The sequence below is a fragment of the Cornus florida genome, unplaced genomic scaffold, assembly GCF_030987335.1.
Source record: "Cornus florida cultivar Cherokee Brave unplaced genomic scaffold, ASM3098733v1 CherokeeBrave_3.0.0_Hap2_Chr11, whole genome shotgun sequence".
NCBI classification, from domain to species: domain Eukaryota; kingdom Viridiplantae; phylum Streptophyta; class Magnoliopsida; order Cornales; family Cornaceae; genus Cornus; species Cornus florida.
This window is the reverse complement of record NW_026775581.1, coordinates 13,250,352-13,275,054: the sequence shown is the minus strand read 5'-3', so window position 1 is coordinate 13,275,054 and position 24,703 is coordinate 13,250,352. Positions and strand designations below refer to the sequence as shown.

Here is a 24,703-nt window from a genome sequence, read left to right as displayed (position 1 = left end):
TAATTAATTTATAAGGAAAAAAAGTCTTTTATGAGCATCTGGACCTCCCGTAAAAATGTTTTCACGGGACTTTTGAGCCTTCGTCTTTTATGATCTTGTAAATACTCTCCACTTGCTACGGAAAATAATAACTCTCGTAAAAGATTAAAACACGACAATTCTAGCGTCCTGTAAATAAAACTCTCACGAGATTTCTGGCCTTTCGTTAATAATTAATTTACGGGATAAATAAAATGTCGTTATTAATTAATTAATGAGATGGTTATCCTCTCGTGAATTTAAAATTTACGATACTTACAACCTCTTGTTAATAATTAATTTACAAGATTGATAACATCTCGTTAATACTTAATTAACGAGTTCTTTATCCTCTCGTCAATAACTAATTAATGTGGTACATGACCTCTCGTTAATAATTAATTAATGTGTTACATGGCCTCTTGTTAGTAATTAATATACGACATATTTGGCCTCTTATCAATACATCCATATATTTTATTAACGAGGTCTAAAGCGCCCCATAGATATATATATATATATATATATATATATATATATATATATATATATATATATAATAAATTAATGCATTCTGTTACCCAATCATTCACATATATAACCTGACTATAATTTCAACTAAACAATTATATAAAATGCTAAAAATTTACCCTTAATACCAATACAAAAAATAATTCATTTTTAAATTCAGTATTAAACATATATCAAAAGAATAAGACATTAATTTACAATTCATCATTAATTGTTCAACGTGCCAAAATTAAGACATTAATTTACAATTCATCATTAATTATTCAACGTGCCAAAATTAAAGAAAATTCAATATTTCCCAAAAATAGATATCAATCTTCACATTGTTCATTAATTCTTGACGCAAGTTGACTTCTAATTTTTCATACTTCCTCCACTTTGTTGTCCATTGTACAAAATCCAAGCAAGTACCGACATCACACAAGTCCTAATTTTAGTATGATAATAATGTATATGAAGTAATGACAAAATGGTAGTTTTCTATTTTATACTCTCTAAAATATTTACCAAGGTGTGATAAAAAATGGAGTCCCACACTTTGAAAAGCCAAAAACAATAAAAAAATCCCCAAAAAGAAATATGCAATCCACATGCCCATGCTTTGCCAGGGACTCAACTCCGTCATGCAATCGTCCAATTCCAGATAGAACACAAACGTCAAAAAAGGGAAAACACACCACAAGTGCAAGTTCCACGTCTACAACTTGATTACCAGGAATGTCTACTGCTAATAAAGGTTTAAACATAGAATGTAAGAAACATAACTGTTATGTTTTTTAAATCTCTAAGGCACATTGATAGTTTGACATCAAAGAAAAATTAACTTTAAGATGGAACAAATATAGTTAATAGTTGTAAAACAACAACAAAGCTAAGCTCATGCTAACAATTAGTTCAAGAGGACATATTAAAGAACTCATTGGCTTCAACATAATATACTACAAGAAAAACATATTGGAGAAATTATTAGAATCATATCAAGTGAAAATAGAGAGAGATTTCACAAACACATATATATACACACACTGGAATTTCTGTGTGAACATCATTGCATACATGGGCTAACTTATGATTGGCAGAGCTAGGGGAGCTTTAGAACTATTTTTATCTATTTTTGTTTATTGGTTATAGTGCTTGGTTGTGGTTTCCAGTGGCTCCGCAGATGAGTATTGATTGCTAGAGTGTAAGCTAGCACATAGGACTTTTTTCTATTGTCAGCAGGGAGGGGAGACGTAGAGTAAGAGCAAACTCTTCGATCAGTTGTGCACCAATCCCACTTCCTGAAGTACCTGAAGCACATCAATACAACCAATGCTTTTGGTTCTAGATGCAATTGTTCTTTCTTTTTGGGGTTTGAACAATAGGTTTAGCTCTTCCCATCCATGCCCTGCCTTTCAGAACTGACACACATATATTTCTAGGCTTCCATTCTTCACAAGTGTAATAATGCCATGTGCTGATTTTGTATCCCCCCTGGCGATTGTTCCTAGTACTCTTCTATCTCTACATAGCTATTTTGCGTCTTAAAGATGAATAGATGAATATACAGATGTGTATAGTTGATAATGGTGGGTTGGGTTGTATTGATTTTCATTAATAATGGGTTGGTTTAATTGATATTCTTTGTTGCGTTTTAGAAGATGTGTATATATTTTAATTGGTTTAAAATTTTAAGCAGTTTGTGGCAGTAGTACTCTTTGGTTTGCTAATCTGGCAATATACCTTAAATGTGTTGTTCATGAATTTGCATACAAAGGATTGGCTCATTAAATTCTTCCTTTTATGTTTAAAAAATCTAAATCTCTAATTGCCATTAGGCCAATTTTGGCATATAATCTTTAATGTATATTGAGTATCAAGAAATATTAAGATTGAAATTTGTTGAATTTAACTATTAAATAAAAGGAAATTAATTTATTTGAAGGTTTTTGGCCAGGATTGGAGTGATTTTACCTTCTAAAGGGGATGTGTTCTTTCTTTGAAGACATAAATCTTCATAGTTAAGGTGAGTGCTTAATCTAAATTTCTAACACATATATATATACTGAACTTACAGGAAAAGGGACAGTCTTTGATATTCAACTAAGCTTGTCTGATTTTCAAAAATGGTTCTAAGCACATGATTTTACAATATATCAGTTCTAATTAATAATTTGTTCTAAATTCTTTGTATGTAATATTTCTCAGAACTGGACAATTCCAGGTCTTTGATATTCAACTAAGCTTGTTTGACTTTCAAAATTGGTTCTAAGCACATGATTTTACAATCTATAAGTTCTGATTAATAATCTGTTCTAAATTCTTTGTACGTACTGTTTCTCAGAACTGGACAATTCATGGTCTTTACTGGGGAAGCTGTAAAATACATCAACCACATGTACTAGAAGAATCTTTGAATGAATTACTACCTGGTTGACAAAGGGCTTAATCACCATCCACATTTCTCATACTTACAACCTGTCAGAGGTTAGCAGCTCCTACTTGTGCTTGTTTTCTTTTTAATTGAAGAGAGCTCTTTGTCAAATGAGATTTTGCAGTAGCGATAATTCCTATAACCTCTGTTATTTGCATTCTTCACTTTACCCTACATTATAAGTGTTGACATGACATAACATGAGTTCTGACATGGGATCTGAAATGCTGATTGATGATCTTTGGGAAATAGATGAACCTGAAACTTAACACTAACTTGACTTGTCATTTCTAGCGGAGTTCATTTAAGATAGACTATAATCCATTAGAATGAACTATGAATTCACAGGATTCTAGAACTGTGTTTCTTTCTTGGTCTTCCACTGTAAAGATTCACCTTAGCTACCTTATTTAGTATCCCGGCATATGGTTGTCGGGGCAGGCAGGTTTAAATATATATGTGTGTTTCTTTTTAAGTACTAGAATTTCATTTATTTTGGATCTTTTCTGCTATTACTAGCTATTTAATTCGTTGTTGTGTTACTGATCTCATTCTTCCAACTTGTTATCCCAAATGGCCACTTGTTTTACTGATAAAAGCAGTGCAGTATACACAAGGTTTATCACATACTAAGGCAAATGATCTATTATTTTCTTCACAAGAAAGAAGACAAAAACTCCTGTGGACACTAGTGAATAGACCTTCCTCTTTTCCTTGTGAACTATTATTTTCTTCACAAAAAAGAAGACAAAAAATCCTTTACAAGTAATACCTAACCTTTTTTATTAAACCAATAGGCTGCTCTATAATACTTAACTTTCTACCTCATGTACACAACAACAACCAACAACTTCACAACAATCAACAACAAATACCAATCAACCACAACCTCCACATACGATGTTCCCATACTCCCATGTTATATCAATGCAATAAAGTAATGGCCACGACAAGGACCCATGCTTTCAACATTAAAGTAATGGCCACGACAAGGACCCATGACTTCACATAGTGATAATTGATAAATGAACTGCATTAGATAGTAGAATTCAGAACATACCTACCAGAGATGAAGATTGAGAACCAGAACTATACTCCTAATCTTACTTCAAAAGTAATGGTTTTGTTATGCTCCTAAGCTGGTTAAAATAGATCCTGTGAGGAAAAAATTAAAAATGTAATGCCAACATATATAAAAAATAAAATAAAAGAAAATAAAATCAGATCATATGTTAATTACTACTTTTCAAAAAAAAAAAAAAAAAAAAAAAAAAAAAAAAGGTTTATGAATGTCCAATTGACCTCTAGAACTTTTACATATTTGGTAGGCTATAAAACCATGCTTGTGCGAGCATCACGAAGATAAAAAATTCCAGATTGGTTTGCTCGATACAAAGGACAATCCTTGTCAATGACATCATTAATCCAAACATTCCAACAATCTCGACCGACTGGAACATAATCATCTGACAGTGCATCGGGATTTGTTGATGCAATCTCAGCCTTGGTAACAACTACGCCTTATCCATTAAAGGTAATAGCTCACACATATAACCTTGCAGATTAGTTGGAATAGGATTTGGCGTAGCATTGGACTGAGAAGCAACACAAGCATTTTGGGACTACAATTCAATCAAAACATAGATTAAACATAATTAGTTCTTTATATTCAAATGACATATTGACAGGGAATTATATGTATATAATTATGTTTAACTTCACTATAAATTGTAATACTAGTTATAAGACTTACCAACAAAGCTTTCATCTCAACCATCATTTCAGCTTTGATTTCATTCCTCATTTCATCTTTCATGTCATTCATCATTTCTTCCATTCTCTTCGCTTGCTCCTTTTGATAACCAATTGCTTGCATTTTTGAAATTGTAGCTCCAAAACCGAGGCCTCTAACTCGTCCTCGACGTTCGGCACCAAATACGTGAGTGACTCCATCATTTTGAAGAGAGCTTGTGCCTTCAGGTTGGGTTTGGGTGTAATCTCTCATTTTTTGCTGAAATTCCATAATTTATCAATGTTTGTAAACGAAATACATGAAAATAACAAAATACAGTAGCGTAAGATATATTACCACTACCACTCCTATTGCATCATTCAAAGGTTCCTTATTCTTCCTCAAGTGACCTGCAATCCACACATCGACTCTTGATATAGAGTCGGGCGTATTACTTTCTTTTTTCTACACAAGACAATAAATAATGCAAAAGACATGAGTTTATAACGTCATATCTATAGTTATTTGAAACAGCATAAATACTTATCAAAAAATTAAAGGGCTGAGAAACTATTCAAGATGCTCATTTGTTGATGAAACAAGCCTGTAAGTATCTCGAGTAGGTCCAATCTCAAAAAAAATTACCAAGTTACCCCTATGTCACAAGGTATACAGACTGTGTAAAAAGGGTTCTGCAGAACCATTGCTGAAGTTGAGTTTTGAACTGATTTGTGTAATTAACTTGCTGTGCACTGTGTGTTGATGTTATGGGTAAGTTTAACATGCTGATACTATACTGTTAGAACCTATCTTGAATCTCTATTTGACCTACATTGCTAAGTGAACTTTCAAACCTCACTCCTTTTTACTGAATACTAAGCTGACAATTATAATTGAGTCTATAAATATAAGTTTTAGGACCATATGCTTTCTTAAGGCTGCTCTTCTAATACATCAAAGCATAGGTGAAAAAAAATGAGAGAGCATAAATCAACCACAATAAACAATAAGAGTAAGTACCACTTACCATTTTATGCTCTAGACGAGCATACCCCCGACGACTTGTTGTGTGTGGTAACTTTTGCATACTTCGCAAGTCTTGAAATTTTTGTCTCTTTGCCTATAAATAAATAATATAATTAATAGTTTTTAAATAATAAAGTTACAAGAGAACATAATTCGATCAATGTTGTACTTACTTTGTGGTTATCAGAGAGTCGATCACTGACGAACTGTTGCCACTCTTCAATTGATTTTATATTGCCAGGTCTCAATGAGTTAATGACTTCTGTGTCACCTTCCGGTTCAATTATATCGTTGGTAAGGCGTGATTTGTAATCACTCAAACTCTTTCCCATGCTTTGAAAAGTTGATTTTCTATGACAATCAGGCACTTCAAATAGTTTCTACGTTGAGTGTAAGAATCAAACTATCAATAACAATATCATGTACTTTTGAGTATCTTTATGTTTTATTTTCTTTAAACTATAATCTGCAAACTCAACAATCAAAAACAATATTGTATACTTTTGGTGATTAGATGTCGAAAATAACATACCTTTATAGCTACCCATAGGAGACGTTTATCTTTTGAAGCTTTTTTCCAGTCTTGACATGAGATTGGTACATTCTCTCGTGCTAGTACTCCACAGCTACTAGAAAATTTTTCGTTATTCGGACCAACTGGCTGCCCTCTTTCATTGAATTGAATAGGAAGTGGTGAATCAACAACTATTAATTTTGCCTGACCTCTACCTTTATGAGTACCCTTGCCAGTAGAGGTATTTGTTGCAGCCTCATTTGCAGAGGAACTTCCACTATCATGATCGAGTGGAAGTCCAGGAGAACCTCCAGATTGTCCACCAGGAGAACCTCTAGATTGTCCACCATCATGATCGAGTGGAAGTCCAGGAGAACCTCCAGATTGTCCACCCAACTGTGTGTGGGGAGAGTTTGAATCTCGCTCTGATATACTAATCCCCTCATTTCCTTGATTCCTTAATGTAGTCACAGTAGCATTTCGCTCCCTTCTTCCTTTTTTTGGAGCCATTTTGGAGGACTTTTCACACATGCAAAATAAGAAAAGAAAACAATCCATTACAATTTAATATAAGGCATAAAAAAATTTTTAAATAAATGTGTATTTTACTTACTTTTGTGGGACCACGCATGCTGAAATTTAGCTATCTTTTTCCCTCTTCAATTTCCTCCTCCCCTGCTCTTATAATGAGAATGACCTATTTATAAAAATAAAAAGTCCATTTTTATATAATTACAAGAGATACACAAGATACAATGAATCAATTAACATCATTATATATATATATATATATATATATATATATATATATATATTACTATAAACAGACACATAATAAAGATGACAAATAAACAACTCATGTCCAATAGCTAAACAATCTGAATTGTGTCAACATACAAATCCAAACTTACAAAAATTAGAAAACCATGTTTAAATTGTTCAGATTGAAAAAAAAAAAAATATAGCTCTTTTGTTCAGAAAACCTAAATATTTGATAGGCAGGTTGAGGTTCGAAAAGCAACTCTTTTGGGTATGCATCAATATGCATAGAAAAGCTAGGAAAAGGTAACAAACAAAAGAAACTGCAGACACTACATGTGAATTACACGGTCATGCCTTCACAATCCAACCGCACATAATGTTCATCCCCATCATCATTGTTTGAGTCCAATCTTGATACATCTAATGGCATAGAAGACGTATAACTATTTTCTTCAAAAGACGCCAACTCATTAAAACATCGTGGTGGTGCTTTAAGTACAACATACCAATTGGATGTTTCTTTGTCCCTTGAATAAAAAACTTGCTTAGTCTGTGAAGCAAGAATAAAGGGATCTCTTTGAAATTGACTTTGACCTTCATGAAGGTTAACCAATACAAATCCATCTTCAACTTTGATGCCATTTCTAATGTTTGCCCATTCACAATCAAATATTGGAACTTTAAATGTGTAGTAATCTAATAAAAGAATATCTTTTAAAACACCATAGTAAGATACTTTTCCAACAACTTGATTTGTGTCTCTTGCACTGGATTGACATATTGTTTCCGCTTCAATCGAAACACCACTGTCTTGTGTGCTTCTCTATACATTCTTAGTGTGAAATCGTTGTCCATTAACAATATATCCAGAATGTGAAGTGACTTCTCTTCTAGGCCCATTTGCAAGACACATAATTGTATCAGACACATCATTACCAGCTGCATCAATTACTTTTGCAAACCACGAACAGAAAGTCTCCATATGTTTCTTTTGTAACGCACTTTCATTCTTTATGAGACACTTGTCCATATGCTTAAACTCCTCCAAATGTTTTCTGTAAGACAAATACTACAACTAAGTTTTTTTTATATATATTAATATAATAAAATAAATTAATTAGTCGTGACATTATCCCACTTACTCTATATATGGCTCCACCTTGGCATAATTGAATAAGACATAACGATGAGCAATCTCTAACATGTCATTTGACATCATTTTCGGGATCCCTTTCGAAATTGGACGGCCATCTACTATTGTTTCGCCTTCAAAATCCTCATTTCGTGAATGTCTCACCCCTATTTCAGAAGCTTGTTTGATGTGTTCACTACAAACCGCACACACTCTTCAGCCAAATAGCCCTCAGCTATGCATCCTTCAGCTCTCGCTTTATTTCTAACATATCCTTTATAAACCTTCATCATCCTAAAGCACATAAATACAATAGACATATGTTATCAAATTACATATCTAACTATGTAAAAGAAAGAAAATTTGATATAAGTACCTCTCAAATGGATACATCCAACGAAATTGTACTAGTCCATAAGTACGAGCTTTGCGTGCAATATGAATAGTCAAGTGAATCATAATGTCAAAAAAGGATGGAGGAAAATATCTTTCAAGCATACACAGAGTCTCGGCAATTTCCTTTTCTTGTTTTTCCAATGAGGTCTTATCAATCACCCTTTGACATACTTCATTAAAATATGCACATAGTTGAAATATGGCATTCCTTGGACCCTTTGGTAGAATATCTCGTAATGCTATCGGTAGTAGTTGTTGCATTAGGACATGATAATCATGAGACTTCAAGCCAGTAAACTTGCATTCATCTAATGATACATGTGTCCCAATATTTGAACTGTAGCCATCCGGTAGTTTTAATTGTTGTAATCGCTTACAAAAAAGCTACTTTTCTTCCTTTTTTAGTGTGTGAGGTGCTGGTGGTAAGTAATGTTTCCCTTTTGACTCTTGTGGGTGTAAATCTCCCCTAATGCCCATTTCCTTCAAATCCATTCGAGACTTGAGTCCATCCTTTGATTTTCCTTTTATGTTCAATAAGGTCCCAATAATACTCTCACAAACATTTTTTTCAATATGCATTACATCTAAATTATGACGAATGAGTAATACCTAAAAACAAATAAAGATAAATAAGTTTTTTTTAGGACATATTATGAACTGCAATATAAATTAAAATAATGAAACAAATTACTATTACAATTATTTATCTCCCAATAAGGTAAGTCAAAAAATATAGATTTTTTCTTCCACGCCACAATTCCCGTTTTTTTCTTTTGTTTTCTCTTTCCACCTATTTGCTTGACACCTAGTTTTATCTTTCTTTTTTTGCCCCAATCATTTTTAATATTTTTCACAGCATGAAAAATTTCAGTCCCAGACAATATTTTAGGCCTCCACCTGTGTTCTTCACCCCATCAAACCAACTCCTCTTTTTCCGAAACTGGTAAGTAGGAGACAGAAATCGGCGATGACCCAAGTAAATAGTCTTAGTACAACAATTCAATCTATTTAAGCATGTGTCATCACAACATATTGGATAAGCTTTTTTACCCTTTGTTACATGACCAGAAAGGTTACTATAAGCTGGAAGGTCACTTATTGTCCATATCAAGATTACCTTCAAATTAAATTTTGACTTTGCAAATGCATCATAAATTTCCACGCTTTTATCCCATAGCTCTTTCAAATCATCTATAAGTGGCTCCAAATACACATCTATATCATTCCCCGGTTGCTTCAGCTCTGGGATTAGTAATGTCAACATCATATTTTCTTTAGACATGAGTACTAATGGTGAAAAATTATAAACCACCAACATCACTGGCCAACAACTATATGCTGAACTAAGGTTACCAAATGGATTAAATCCATCGGTTGAAAGGCCAAGTCTCAAATTCCATGAATCTGATGCAAAAGAAGGCCATACTTTATCTATCTCATGACGTACAGGAATGTCAACCGGATGTCGCATCTTCCTATCTCGACTTCTATGAGTTGAATGCCACATTACTTGTTCTACTATTTCAGGGGACCGAAACATTCTTCTAAACCTTGGTACTATTGGAAATTACCGTAACACCTTAGCTGGGACACCATCTTGAACTTTCTTAGTGCGTTCATTGCAGACATAATCGTATACTTTGTGTATTCAGGATATAAAGGGGTCTCAGCATTTTCCAATGCCTTCTGAAACTCAGCCTCTCTTGTTTCATAGTTAAGATCCGAAACACCATCATTGTCATCATCAAAGAAAACATCTCTATACATCTCATATGTCTCTAGCATTTCAACATCATTTCCATCATTTCCATGTTGGGGAGATTCACTCGGATATTCCCTATGAAAGTACCAAGTCGTGTATGCTGGATCCATTCCATGTTCCACTACATGACCATATACTGTGTCAAAGTGTTGGTGTACTGAATTTCGACATTCATTACAAGGGCATAGAATCTTGTCTGGATGCCCCGCATTCTCTTGAGCCCAATCGGCAAACCTTCATGCTCCTTCTATATACTTTGGATCAACTCTATAAAATTAAAGCTTTAACTTTTAATTAAATATAAAATTAGTGTAAAAGATTTAACTTTTATAAACACATTCCACTACATATAATAACCTGTAAGAGATGTGCATCCATTCTTTATCCATCACTATTTTCCTAATTATTCAATAGGAACCTGTCACAAAAAGTAAATTATGAAATATATGATTATTCCATGGTGTGTGTGTGTGTGTATATATATATATATATGAACAATAAACACAATTTGTAAAGGTGCTAATTCCATCAATCATGTTTAAGCTAAATGGGTTTCATAAGCAATTTGTAATATTTTCAGTTTATTGGAAACTTCAAATTTCTCTGTTAAGAAAAAACATAGAGATGGGAGCAGATTATTGGTCAATTCAATCTGCCTCGCTAGTTCAGCTTGCTAGTAAATTTAGGGATTAATTTTTTAAGTTCATGGATATGAGGATTTTTAATTCAAAAACCATACTCCTAAAACTATTTAGGCATTTGATGAATAAAGAAAACCATGGTAATTGTAGCAACAAAATCATGAGCTCAGTTTTTGTATTTGTAATTTGTCTTGGCATAATTGATCTAATAATGAAAATCTCTGCTTGCATCTCAAAAAAAAAAAAATATTTGCAAAGGAAGAAAAAATAATAATAGAAAACTGGATACATCTAGTTCAGTAAATGGACATTAAATTAAGATTATGAGAAATTACATTCTGGTAACAAGTAAATACAGGAGGATGAATGCATATAGACGTAACACCCAAATTGAATAGATAAAAATATGAAATTAAAAGAACTTACCAGCATAAAATCTTTAAGTCAGATACTTAGCGGCGTTCGCAGCATGTTCTTCCTCTATAAACTGAAAATAAACATTACCTATTTTTCATTAAAGCAAAAGTGATATTATACAACAAATCAAACAAGAAGCACAAGAAATTTTTGAACACCACCAAGCAAGCTGGGAGTGGGTACATAAAAGGGAGGTTTGGGCCTGATGTATTATTCTTCAAAACGTCACATAAGGTCTATAATTATGGGTAAAAGTGGCAAGAAACCACATATTTTTTACTGTTTTGTTGTGATTAAAAGTTGAACAACTTTTCAAATTGTAAAAAGAAATTCAATATTATTGTGATTAAAAGTTTAACAACTATAGCAAGAAATTCAAACTGTAAAAAAAAAAATTCATATGAAAATAAAACACTACATAGTAGAAGCTAATACAAAAACATTCCTATCAAAAAATAAATAAATAAATAAATTACAGAACATTCAAAACAAAAAAGGGTGGTTCTATTTATTTTCCTGCAATTGTAACTAATTAAATAGCATACCATCAATTCATATCGATTTATATATATATATAGGTCAAATAGTATGTGTGTTTGCCAATGAACAAGTGAATAGAACACTCGATCATATGTTCTGATTCTTATCTAAAATAAGTGTCAACTTCAAAAAAAAAAAAAAAAAATTCAACAGTTTATCTCTACTGAAAATAAAAATATTGTACAAAAATATAATTGATTGAAATGACTTTTTGAGTGACAAATCAAACCGATGGTTTAAATTGTTTTCTTCTCTCTAATTCTTCTGAACTGGGTGGATTTTATCCTTTTCTCTATCCTATGCGATAAGTGAATTATTAATATATTCTCTAATTCTTCTGAACTGGGTGGATTTTATCCTTTTCTCTATCCTATGCAATAAGTGAATTATTAATATATTCTCTCTAATTCTTCTGAACTGGGTGGATTTTATCCTTTTCTCTATCGTATGTAATAAGTGAATTATATATATATATATATATATATATATATATAACAATGGCATGGTAATTCGGGCAGCCATTGCTCGGTTGGAGCATGTATGTGAGGCATCGGTACTGGAGGTGAAAACATTGTTTTGAACTATGAACCTTCTTCGGCAGTGGTCTTCAATGGGCTGTGGAAATTGAATATGATGCTCAAGTGATTGTATCAATTTAATCCATGATATTGGTCTCTATCTTATTGGTGGTTTTTGTTAATTGTAATGCTCTTGTTTAATTTTAAGTAATATTTTCTCTTTGCCAGGAAAAAAAAAAAAGGTCAATATTTACTAAATATTAATTAACCTATATCAGTTACAAATTGAAACAATAATATCAATCTTTTTCTATAAAAAAATTGTTTTTGTAAATTATTATTTAAATTGGATAGTATTTTTTATACAAACATTTTATAAGCTTAAATTCAACTTGTAGGGGGACAAAAGTCAATATTGGTTTACCATGGAGGTGTCAGATTGCATCTCATAATTTATATTGTTCTATTTGTCATGCATATGGAGTCATTTCGTTTTATTCTTGTTATCATTTGAGCCTGAGCATCTATTGTCTAAAACGGAGTTCTCATTCAAACTGCAACTAGTGGCATATGTTGATTTGGAATAATTCGATATAGTAGTACTATTTCTCATTATTTGCTCATTCGATACTTTCCAATAATTTGTCAGAACATTTCAGAACTCAAGATTTCTGTTTTAGGCCTTGTAAGAGTTTTGAGGTGCTTTTAGATCTTCATTGTTGCATTTTTTTTTTTTCGTTTGTTTGTTTGTTCATTATACTTGTGGAATAGGCCTATATTTAGAGGCCTTAAAAGGTTTATGATGAAGGGTGGCAAACTTGAAGGTTAGTTTTACAAGGAATTGGGAATACGAGCTGATTTTATCTATATGTATTTGTACTATTTCTCTTAATCCTCCCAGTGAACCTTGGTTGTATTAGGCCTTGTTGTTTAGCCAAATTTATGATTTTAATTTTGTATATATGGATAATCAGATCTCTTTTTTCCATCATTTTCTTGTAGGGATGTTTTGACATTGTCTCACTACATGGGTCATTCACCCCCACAGAGGTTGAGGGATCCAAATTTAGTAGGGCTGGTTCCTTGACCATATCTTTGGCAGGTCCTGACGGCCGTCTCTTAACGGGTGTACTTAGAGGACTACTTGTAGTTGCCAGTCCTGTCCAGGTAAGTTCTTTTTTCTTTCTAGAAAGGGAAAAGATAAGGCTACAAACCTGGCTGCTTCTCCCTCTTTCTATTTTTATAAATATAGATGTAGATATATTTTCTTTTTTCTTTTCCATTGGGGAGTTAGAAGGGAGGGGTTGACTTTATTCTATTCAGATTATTTGGTTAATGAACGTGGCTCTAGATTATATTCCTAACTAAATATTAGATAGCTGGATGTTTTCAAAATCATCTTTGGTGGCTGAATGATTTTACTCTCTTTAAGTACTCTCAAGTGACATTGGATGGAAATTCCTTACTTGTGTGATGAACCATGGTCCTTTTCTTTTTATTTTAGTTGATCCTCTAATTTAGAAACTTACGCGCCTCTCTATGGGCAGTTTTTTGAAGTAAAATAATTTGGAGATAATGCATCCTTTTTCGCTATAGCTCCACCACAGAACCTTTTATTTCTACTTTCATTTTCGTTTTCAGATACGATGATAATTCAGCTCGCATATATGGAAGAGGAGGGAAAAATAGTGCAGATGGTGGGAAATGGGGAACCATAATATAATCCATAATCTATAAACAATGGAACTCAATGATGTCCCCAAGGCCTTTTTGACAACTTGCACAAAAGTGCTTACTAAGAAAACATCTGAAACTGAAATGCAACAATTGTAGGAGGAAAAGTGAATATAATCATTTTCAATTGCTATGGTTTGGGAACAAAGACACAGCCAAAATCCACCAGGCCATTGGCCTAGGTGGTGTAAGCATACCCTTTCCTCCCTAATGTGGGCGTGTTTGACATATGAGTTCTTACCTAACCAAAAGAAAAAAGAAAAAGAAAAAGCGCCACACATGCTTTATCAGATCTCAACAGGAAAAGGAGAAAAATATAATTCAACCATTGTGCCTTGGCTCAAGTAGCGAAAGGATGGGTTACTAGTATAGATTAAGATACGCCCTAAGTTCAAAGATTGCTTAACCAAAACCAACATAAAGAACATAAATTAGATGAAAAACACAAGAACAAATGTTTACTACTGAATAGCAAAATCATAAAGAAAACACCAGTTGTCAGTACATACTGTGAAGGAATTGCAAGTGCAACTAGAATTACTAGAGGGGGCGACTTCAAACAAATTCCAAGAGAGGTCTTCCACACCACAAGTATTTTTCCAATTATTTTTTAACATTTAGGTGGGTATGACTTAAATCAAGCAAAACTCCTCTAATTCAGAAACTTACATGCCTCTCTATTGAAGCATACCTAGTGGGCCTTTTCTTGGGAAGCCAAGGGTTGAAATGTGTATAAAAAGGTGAGTATGCAGCACTCCAGTCAAATTTTCATCTGGGCGATCGAATTGGACCAGGTATTTTACTAATTTTATTTGTTACACATGTTGGGCAAAATTGTGGACATGTGGCCGACTATAAGACTGTCACGTGGATAACTAAGTTGCTATATTAGTGGAGTCAACCCTAACTCTAATGTGGAAGTTGGTTCAAGTGGGTTGTAAGTGATGGACTGTTATAAAGGACACATTTAAAACCCACCACTCCTAATGGTTCAGAAACTTGATAATCTAGGTAAGAGCCACATATATAAAACCCCAACATTCAATTTGCAGAACAAATGTATACGATATGAAACTTTAAAAAAAAATTGAATATTCATTTTTCATTGTTAAGGCTACATATATAGTTATTAATATGATGTTAAAGCTACATATATAGTTGCTACAACCACCATAGTTATACTTCAAAGAACAATTACATGTAGTAATTCACAGTTAATTGCAGAAGCCTTACATCTCTTTCTGTTCACTGTGGAGATAAGACTTCTCACAGTACTCAGCAGTAGAATAAAGTTGAGGCCTTAAGTTCTTCAGTCCTGGAAGTTAAAAATTATGGTTCAGATTGGAATCAGTGCAACAATTCACCATCAAACTGCATACTTCTCATACAAGAGAAATATTAAGGAAAATGCAGGGCAGCAAAACATATGTGAGCATGAGCATTGTACAATCAAGAATAAGAATAGATTCCAACAACTTAATTGGTCAAATTGCAAAGGATAGAGTTACATTGTATTGGAATAAAATACTAAAATTTGAAGATGCAAAATGATTTTTTTTTCTTACCATATATTTCAAAAAGATGCTTCATAATATTAACAATATCCAACTTTATAGATTGCACTAAAATTAGCAGCTTGTTATAGTACCTATCATGTGGTTTTGCTATTGTAACCTTTTCTCCTGGTTTATGCAAAAAAAGAGTGACGAACTCATTTTTTTTAAGTTAAAAGTTGGTGAATTTAACAAATATTATCATCCATACAACATTAATATCTTAGAACCAAAATATCCAATTAACTATAGCTTTATAAAGGAACTTGGGAATTGATAGCTAAAGGCCCAAAAAACCTAAGAACTTTTTTGTTCTCTTTGTGTCTATTTTTAAGCTCTTAGTTGGTTCAAGTGGTTGTAAGTGATGGACTGTTATAAAGGACACATGACCGATGATAGAATTGTCGGGTGCAGGAAATTTTTTGTTCTCTTTGAGTCTATTTTTAAGCTCTAAATCGGTCAACCAGTAGAAAACAAAAAAAACCCAAATCTAGTCACAACCAAAGCAAATCTAGCAAATAAAATCAACAATAAACAAGAGAAAAAAAATATGCATGTGTTACCCATAAAAATTGTTTAAGAAATAGGAATTGAAGAAAACCCATAAAATGTTTGAGAAAGAGGGATTGCAGATTACCTGAAGAATGAAGGTAACTCCGGATCCTTGGTTCTAGAGAGTAAAGAGAGGATTGAACAAATAGCAGTGTTGGTCTAGGTAGAAATTCAAGCGAACCAGAACTTCAAATGGAAATGGAGATAGATAGGAGAGAGAACTTCAAGCGAGGCAGAGATTTGAGATAAAACTTCAAGCGAGGCAGAGATTCGAGATAGAACTTCAAGCGAGGCAGAGAAAGGAGAGAGAACTTTAAGCGAGCCAGAGATAGGAGAGAGAACTTCAAGCGGCGATGGGGTAAATGATCCGGCCTCCTCAACAGAAATAACGGAAGAAAGAATACTAGGGCAAAGATGGAGCTGGGTGTTGTCGGCAGAGTAAGCAACAAGGTGGACTCGTGGGAAAGAAAGAAAGGCTTGTGGAAAATAAAGAAGGGATTGGCTTGTGGTTGGTGACGTGGAAAAAAAAGGGCGGGCTATTCACTGTTGCTATTTTATGCACGCGGGAGATGAAAAGTAGGGGCGGGATTTTTATTTTTTACTTTTATTTTCATATTCACGGGAGGAAAAATGTCCCTTAAAAATATATTTATCTACGAGAGGCCTTTTTCCCTGTTAAGTGAGGGTGGGATTTTTTTTTTTTTTAATTTTTTTTTTCATATTCACGGGTGGAAATTACTCCCTTAAAAATATTTATCTACGAGAGGCTTTTTCCCCATTAAGTGAGGGCGGGATTTTTATTTTTTATTTTTATTTTCATATTCACGGGGAGGAAAATACTCCCTTAAAAATACTTATCTACGAGTGGCTTTTTCCCCGTTAAGTGAGGGCGGGATTTTTATTTTTTATTTTTATTTTCATATTCACGGGAGGAAAATACTCCCTTAAAAATATATTTAATCTACGAGTGGCTTTTTCCTTCGTAAATATATGTAAACATTAACGGGCCTCTTTAAACTCCCGTGAAAACGGTTTTTAACAAGGATTTTATTAATATCCCGTGAAAACATGACCCTTTATGTGTAAAAAGGGGCTTCTACGATAGAAAATAAAAGATCCCGTAAATGCTACGTCGTAAAAGCCCACTTTTCTTGTAGTGTAAGGTACGATTGAATCTTTGAAAGAAAATGAGAGTTTCGAGTTTAACTTAATCGAGTAAGCTATGAAGTCGCGAGGAGTGTTTTAGTGACTAAAGATTGAATCTTTGAGTGAGATTACTTCAATCATGTTACCTTTTATGTCACTAGACCTTTTTAATGTATAAAGATTGAATCTTTGAAAGAAAATAATAGTTTTGAGTTAAACTTATTCGAGTTCCCTATCACATCCCGAAGAGTGTTTTAATGAGTAAAAATTGAATCATTAATTGAAATTAGGTAATTCAAGGTTCCTATTTTGTCACTAGACCTTCTTAATGTATAAAGATTCAATCTTCGAAAGAAAATGAGTATTTTGTGTTTAACTTAATCGAGTTACCTATGAAGTCGCGAAGAGTGGTTTAATGACTTAAGATTGAACTGAACTTATTCAATTGAGGTATTTCCTATGAAGTCGCGAAGAGTGTTTTAATGACAAAATGTTGAATCTTTGAATGAAAATACCTCAATAAAGGTACCATTTATGTCATTGTACCTTTTTAATATATAAAGATTGAATCTTCGAAAGAAAATGAGCATTTTGAGTTAAACTTATTCAGTTTCATTTGACATCCCGAAAAGTGTTTTAGTGAAGATTAAATCTTAGAATGAAAATACCATAACCAAGGTACCTATTATGTCATTAGAACTTTTCAATGTATAACGATTGAATCTTTGAAGGAAAATTTGAGTTTTGAGTTAAACTTATTCATGATCCCTTTGACGTCGCGAAGAGTGTTTTAATGAGTGAAGATTGAATCTTCGAATGAAATTACCATAACCAAGGTACCTGTTATGTCATTTGACCTTTTTAATGTATAACGATTCAATCTTTGAAAGAAAATGAGAGTTTCGAGTTTAACTTATTCGAGTAAGCTATGAAGTCGCGAAGAGTGTTTTAGTGACTAAAGATTGAATCTCTGAATGTAATTACCTTAATCATGTCACCTTTTATGTCACTAGACCTTTTAAATGTATAAAGATTAAATCTTAGAAAGAAAATGAGAGTTTTGAGTTAAACTTATTCGAGTTCCCTATCACGTCCCGAAGAGTGTTTTAATGAATAAAGATTGAATCTTTGAATGAAATTAGCTAATTCAAGGTTCCTATTTTGTCACTGGATCTTTTTATTGGATAAAGATTCAATCTTCGAAAGAAAATGAGTAGTTTGTGTTTAATCGAGTTACCTATGAAGTTGCGAAGTGTGATTTAATGACTTAGGATTAAACTGAATTTATTCGATTGAGGTATTTCCTATGAAGTCGCGAAGAGTGTTTTAATAACTAAAGATTGAATCATTGATTGAAATTAACTTAATCAAGGTATCTATTATTCCACTATACCTTTTTACTGTATAAAGATTGAATCTTTGAGAGAAAATGAGAGTTTTGAGTTCAACTTATTCGAGTTACCAAGGAACTTGTGAAGTGTCTTTTAATAACTAAAGATTTAATCTTTGAATAAAAATGTCTCAATAAAGGTACCTATTATGTCACTGGACCTCTTTAATGTATAAAGATTGAATCTTCGAAAGAAAACGAGCGTTTTGGGTTAAACTTATTTGATTTCAATTTGACATCCCGAAGAGTGTTTTAGTGAATAAAGATTGAATCTTTGAATGAAAATATCTCAATCAAGGTACCTATTATATCACTAGACCTTTTGAATGTTTAAGGATTCAGTCTTTAAAAGAAAATTAAAGTTTTGAGTTAAACTTATTCGTAATCCCTTTGACGTCGCGAAGAGTGTTTTAATGAGTAAAGATTGAATCTTTGAATGAAATTACCTTAACCTTGGTACCTTTTATATCATTAGACCTTTTTAATGTATAACGATTGAATCTTTGAAAAAAAATGAGAGTTTCGAGTTTAACTTATTCGAGTAAGCTATGAAGTCGCGAAGAGTGTTTTACTAACTAAAGATTGAAGCTTTGAATGAAATTACCTCAATCATGTTACCTTTTATGTTAGTAGACCTTTTTAATGTATAAAGATTGAATCTTTGAAAGAAAATGAGAATTTTGAGTTAAACTTATTCGAACTCCCTATCACATCCCGAAGACTGTTTTAATAAGTAAAGATTGAATGTTTGAATGAAATTAGCTAATTCAAAGTTCCTATTTTTTCACTAGACCTTTTTAATGTATAAAGATTCAATCTTTCAAAGAAAATGAGTATTTTATGTTTAACTTAATCGAGTTACCAATGAAGTCGCAAAGAATGGTTTAAAGACTTAAGATTGAACTGAACTTATTCCATTGAGGTATTTCCCATGAAGTCGTGAGGAGTGTTTTAATGACTAAAGAATGAATCTTTAAATGAAAATACCTCAATAAAGATACCTATTATGTCACTGGACCTTTTTAATATAAAAAGATTGAATCTTCGAAAAAAAATGAGTATTTTGAGTTAAATTTATTCGAGTTCCACTTGACATCCCGAAGAGTGTTTTAGTGAATGAAGATTGAATCTTTGAATGAAAATACCTTAATTAAGGTACCTATTATATTACTAGACCTTTTGAGTGTATAAAGATTCAGTCTTTCAAAGAAAATTAGAGTTTTGAGTTAAAATTATTCGTGATATCCCTTTGACGTTCCGAAAAGTGTTTTAATAAGTAAAGATTGAATCTTTGAATGAAAATACCTCAAAAAAGTTACCTATTATGTCACTAGACCTTTCTAATGAATAAAGATTGAATCTTTAAAAGAAAATGAGAGTTTTGAGTTAAACTTATTTTAGTTCCCTATGACGTCCCGAAAAGTGTTTTACTGAATAAAGATTGAATCTTTGAATGAAAATCCTCAATCATGGTACCTGTGAATTCGCGAAGAGTGGTTTAATGACCCAAGATAGAATATTGGAATGAAAATACCTCAACTAAGTCACCTATTATTCACTAAACCTTTTTAATGTATAAAGATTGAATCTTTGAATGAAAATGAGAATTGAGAGTAAAACTTATTCAAGATCCCTTTGACGTCACGATGAGTGTTTTAATTAGTTAAGATTTAATCTTTGTATGAAATTAAATCAATCAAGGTACCTATTATGCCACAAAACATTTTTACTGTATAAAGATTGAATCTTTGAAAGAAATTAAGAGTTTTGAGTTTAACTTATTCGAGTTACCAACGAAGTCGCGAAGAGTATTTTAATAACTAAAGATTGAATCTTTGAATGAAAATACCTCAATAAAGGTACCTATTATGTCACTGGACCTTTTTAATGTATAAAGATTGAATCTTCGAAAGATAATGAGCATTTTGGGTTAAACTTATTCGAGTTGCATGTGACATCCCGAAGAGTGTTTTAGTGAATAAAGATTGAATCTTTGGATGAAAATACCTCAATCATGGTACCTATTATATCACTAGACCTTTTGAATGTATAAGGATTCAATCTTTGAAAGAAAATTAGAGTTTTGAATTAAACTTATTCGTAATCCCTTTAACGTCGCGAAGAGTATTTTAATGAGTAAAGATTGAATCTTTGTATGAAATTACCATAACTAAGGTACGATTGAATCTTCGAAAGAAAATGAGAGTTTCGAGTTTAACTTAATCGAGTAAGCTATGAAGTCGCGAAGAGTATTTTAGTGACTAAATATTGAATCTTTGAGTGAAATTACCTCAATCATGTTACCTTTTATGTCACTAGACCTTTTTAATGTATAAGGATTAAATCTTTCAAAGAAAATGAGATTTTTGAGTTAAACTTATTCGAGCTCCTTATCACATCCCGAAGAGTGTTTTAATGACTAAAGATTGAATCATTAATTGAAATTAGGTAATTCAAGGTTCCAATTTTGTCACTAGACCTTTTTAATGTATAAAGATTCAATCTTCGAAAGAAAATGAGTATTTTGTGTTTAACTTAATCGAGTTACCTATGAAGTCGCGAAGAGTGGTTTAATGACTTAAGATTGAACTGAACTTATTCGATTGAGGTATTTCCTATGAAGTCGCGAAGAGTGTTTTAATGACAAAATATTGAATCTTTGAATGAAAATACCTCAATAAAGGTACCATTTATGTCACTGGACCTTTTTAATATATAAAGATTGAATCTTCGAAAGAAAATGAGCATTTTGAGTTAAACTTATTCAGTTTCATTTGACATCCCGAAAAGTGTTTTAGTAAAGATTGAATCTTAGAATGAAATTGCCACAACCAAGGTACCTATTATGTCATTAGAACTTTTTAATGTATAACGATTGAATCTTTGAAGGAAAATTTGAGTTTTGAGTTAAACTTATTCGTGATCCCTTTGACGTCGCGAAGAGTGTTTTAATGAGTGAAGATTGAATCTTCGAATGAAATTACCATAACCAAGGTACCTGTTATGTTTTTTGACCTTTTTAATGTATAACGATTCAATCTTTGAAAGAAAATGAGAGTTTCGAGTTTAACTTATTCGAGTAAGCTATGAAGTCGCGAAGAGTGTTTTAGTGACTGAAGATTGAATCTTTGAATGTAATTACCTCAATCATGTTACCTTTTATATCACTAGACCTTTTAAATGTATAAAGATTAAATCTTTGAAAGAAAATGAGAGTTTTGAGTTAAACTTATTCGAGTTCCCTATCACGTCCCGAAGAGTGTTTTAATGAGTAAAGATTGAATCTTTGAATGAAATTAGCTAATTCAAGGTTCCTATTTTGTCACTGGATCTTTTTATTGTATAAAGATTCAATCTTCAAAAGAAAATGAGTATTTTGTGTTTAATCGAGTTACCTATGAAGTTGCGAAGGGTGGTTTAATGATTTAGGATTAAACTGAACTTATTCGATTGAGGTATTTCCTATGAAGTCGCGAAGAGTGTTTTAATGACTAAAGATTGAATCATTGATTGAAATTAACTCAATCAAGGTACCTATTATTCCACTATTCCTTTTTACTGTATAAAGATTGAATCTTTGAGAGAAAATGAGAGTTTTGAGTTCAACTTATTCAAGTTACTAAGGAAGTCGCAAAGTGTATTTTAATAACTAAAGATTGAATCTTTGAATAAAAATACCTCAATAAAGGTACCTATTATGTCACTGGACCTTTTTAATGTATAAAGATTGAATCTTCGAAAGAAAATGAGCTTTTTAGGTTAAACTTATTCGATTTCCATTTGAAATCCCGAAGAGTGTTTTAGTGAATAAAGATTGAATCTTTGAATGAAAATATCTCAATCAAGGTACCTATTATATCACTAGACCTTTTGAATGTATAAGGATTCAATCTTTGAAAGAAAATTAAAGTTTTGAGTTAAATTTATTCGTGATCCCTTAGACATCGCGAAGAGTGTTTTAATGAGTAAAGATTAAATTTTTGAATGAAATTACCTTAACCATGGTTCCCATTTTGTCATTAGACCTTTTTAATGTATAACGATTGAATCTTTGAAAAGAAATGAAAGTTTCGAGTTTAACTTATTCGAGTAAGCTATGAAGTCGCGAAGAGTGTTTTACTAACTAAAGATTGAATCTTTGATTGAAATTTCCTCAATCCTGTTACCTTTTATGTTACTAGACCTTTTTAATATATAAATATTGAATCTTTGAAAAAAAATGAGAGTTTTGAGTTAAACTTATTCGAACTCCCTATCACGTCCCAAAGAGTGTTTTGATAAGTAAAGACTGAATCTTTGAACGAAATTAGCTAATTCAAGGTTCCTATTTTTTCACTAGAGCTTTTTAATGTATAAAGATTCAATCTTCCGAAGAAAATGAGTATTTTGTGTATAACTTAATCTGGTTACCAATGAAGTCGCAAAGAGTGGTTTAAAGACTTAAGATTGAACTGAACTTATTCCATTGAGGTATTTCCCATGAAGTCGTGAAGAGTGTTTTAATGACTAAAGAATGAATCTTTGAAAGAAAATACCTCAATAAAGGTACCTATTATGTCACTGGACCTTTTTAATATATAAAGATTGAATCTTCGAAAGAAAATGAGCATTTTGAGTTAAATTTTTTCGAGTTCCACTTGACATCCCGAAGAGTGTTTTAGTGAATTAAGATTGAATCTTTGAATGAAAATACCTTAATCAAGTTACCTATTATATCACTAGACCTTTTGAGTGTATAACGATTCAGTCTTTCAAAGAAAATTAGAGTTTTGAGTTAAAATTATTCGTGATATCCCTTTGACGTTGCGAAAAGTGTTTTAATAAGTAAAGATTGAATCCTTGAATGAAAATACCTTAAAAAAGTTACCTATTATGTCACTAGACCTTTTTAATGAATAAAGATTGAATCTTTAAAAGAAAATGAGAGTTTTCAGTTAAACTTATTTTAGTTCCCTATGACGTCCCGAAAAGTGTTTTACTGAATAAAGATTGAATCTTTGAATGAAAATCCTTAATCATGGTACCTATGAATTTACGAAGAATGATTTAATGACCCAAGATAGAATATTGGAATGAAAATACCTCAACTAAGTCACCTATTATTCACTAGACCTTTTTAATGTATAAAGATTGAATCTTTGAATGAAAATGAGAATTGAGAGTAAAACTTATTCAAGATCCCTTTGACGTCACGATGAAAGTGTTTTAATTAGTTAAGATTGAGTCTTTGTATGAAATTAAATCAATCACGGTACCTATTATGCCACTAAACATTTTTACTGTATAAAGATTGAATCTTTGAAAGAAATTAAGAGTTTTGAGTTTAACTTATTCAAGTTACCAACGAAGTCGCGAAGAGTATTTTAATGACTAAAGATTGAATCTTTGAATGAAAATACCTCAATAAAGGTACCTATTATGTCACTGGACCTTTTTAATGTATAAAGATTGAATCTTCGAAATAAAATGAGCATTTTGGGTTAAACTTATTCGAGTTGCATGTGACGTCCCGAAGAGTGTTTTAGTGAATAAAGATTGAATATTTGAATGAAAATACCTCAATCATGGTACCTATTATATCACTAGACCTTTTGAATGTATAAGGATTCAATCTTTTAAAGAAAATTAGAATTTTGAATTAAACTTATTCATGATCCCTTTGACGTCGCGAAGAGTATTTTAATGAGTAAAGATTGAATCTTTGAATGAAATTACCATAACTAAGGTACGATTGAATCTTTGAAAGAAAATGAGAGTTTCGAGTTTAACTTAATCGAGTAAGCTATGAAGTCGCGAAGAGTATTTTAGTGACTAAAGATTGAATCTTTGAGTGAAATTACCTCAATCATGTTACCTTTTATGTCATTAGACCTTTTTAATGTATAAAGATTGAATCTTTGAAAGAAAATGAGAGTTTTGAGTTAAA

The 24,703-nt window shown here is 32.1% G+C and overlaps 1 protein-coding gene across 1 annotated transcript; it reads right to left on the bottom strand.

The window, feature by feature from the left end:
- Window positions 1–4,476: 4,476 nt before the first annotated feature.
- LOC132280839 (uncharacterized) lies at window positions 4,477–16,835 on the bottom strand. Its single transcript, XM_059782591.1, has 11 exons — window positions 16,327–16,835; window positions 15,370–15,451; window positions 11,354–11,414; window positions 6,848–6,931; window positions 6,612–6,753; window positions 6,253–6,566; window positions 5,894–6,100; window positions 5,722–5,814; window positions 5,058–5,159; window positions 4,716–4,973; window positions 4,477–4,584 (listed from the first exon to the last, which is right to left on the bottom strand). The coding sequence occupies exons 4-11, from the start codon at window positions 6,863–6,865 to the stop codon at window positions 4,477–4,479; spliced, it is 1,242 nt and encodes a 413-aa protein (XP_059638574.1). The 5' UTR covers window positions 6,866–6,931; window positions 11,354–11,414; window positions 15,370–15,451; window positions 16,327–16,835.
- Window positions 16,836–24,703: the final 7,868 nt, after the last annotated feature.

Excerpts from the sequence above, each read along its gene's own strand:
- LOC132280839 (XM_059782591.1), bottom strand. Across the intron at positions 6,567-6,611 it reads GTTGGGTGGACAATCTGGAG|GTTCTCCTGGTGGACAATCT; the intron begins GTTCTCCTGGAC and ends GACAATCTAGAG. Across the intron at positions 5,815-5,893 it reads GACTCTCTGATAACCACAAA|GCAAAGAGACAAAAATTTCA; the intron begins GTAAGTACAACA and ends ATTTATTTATAG.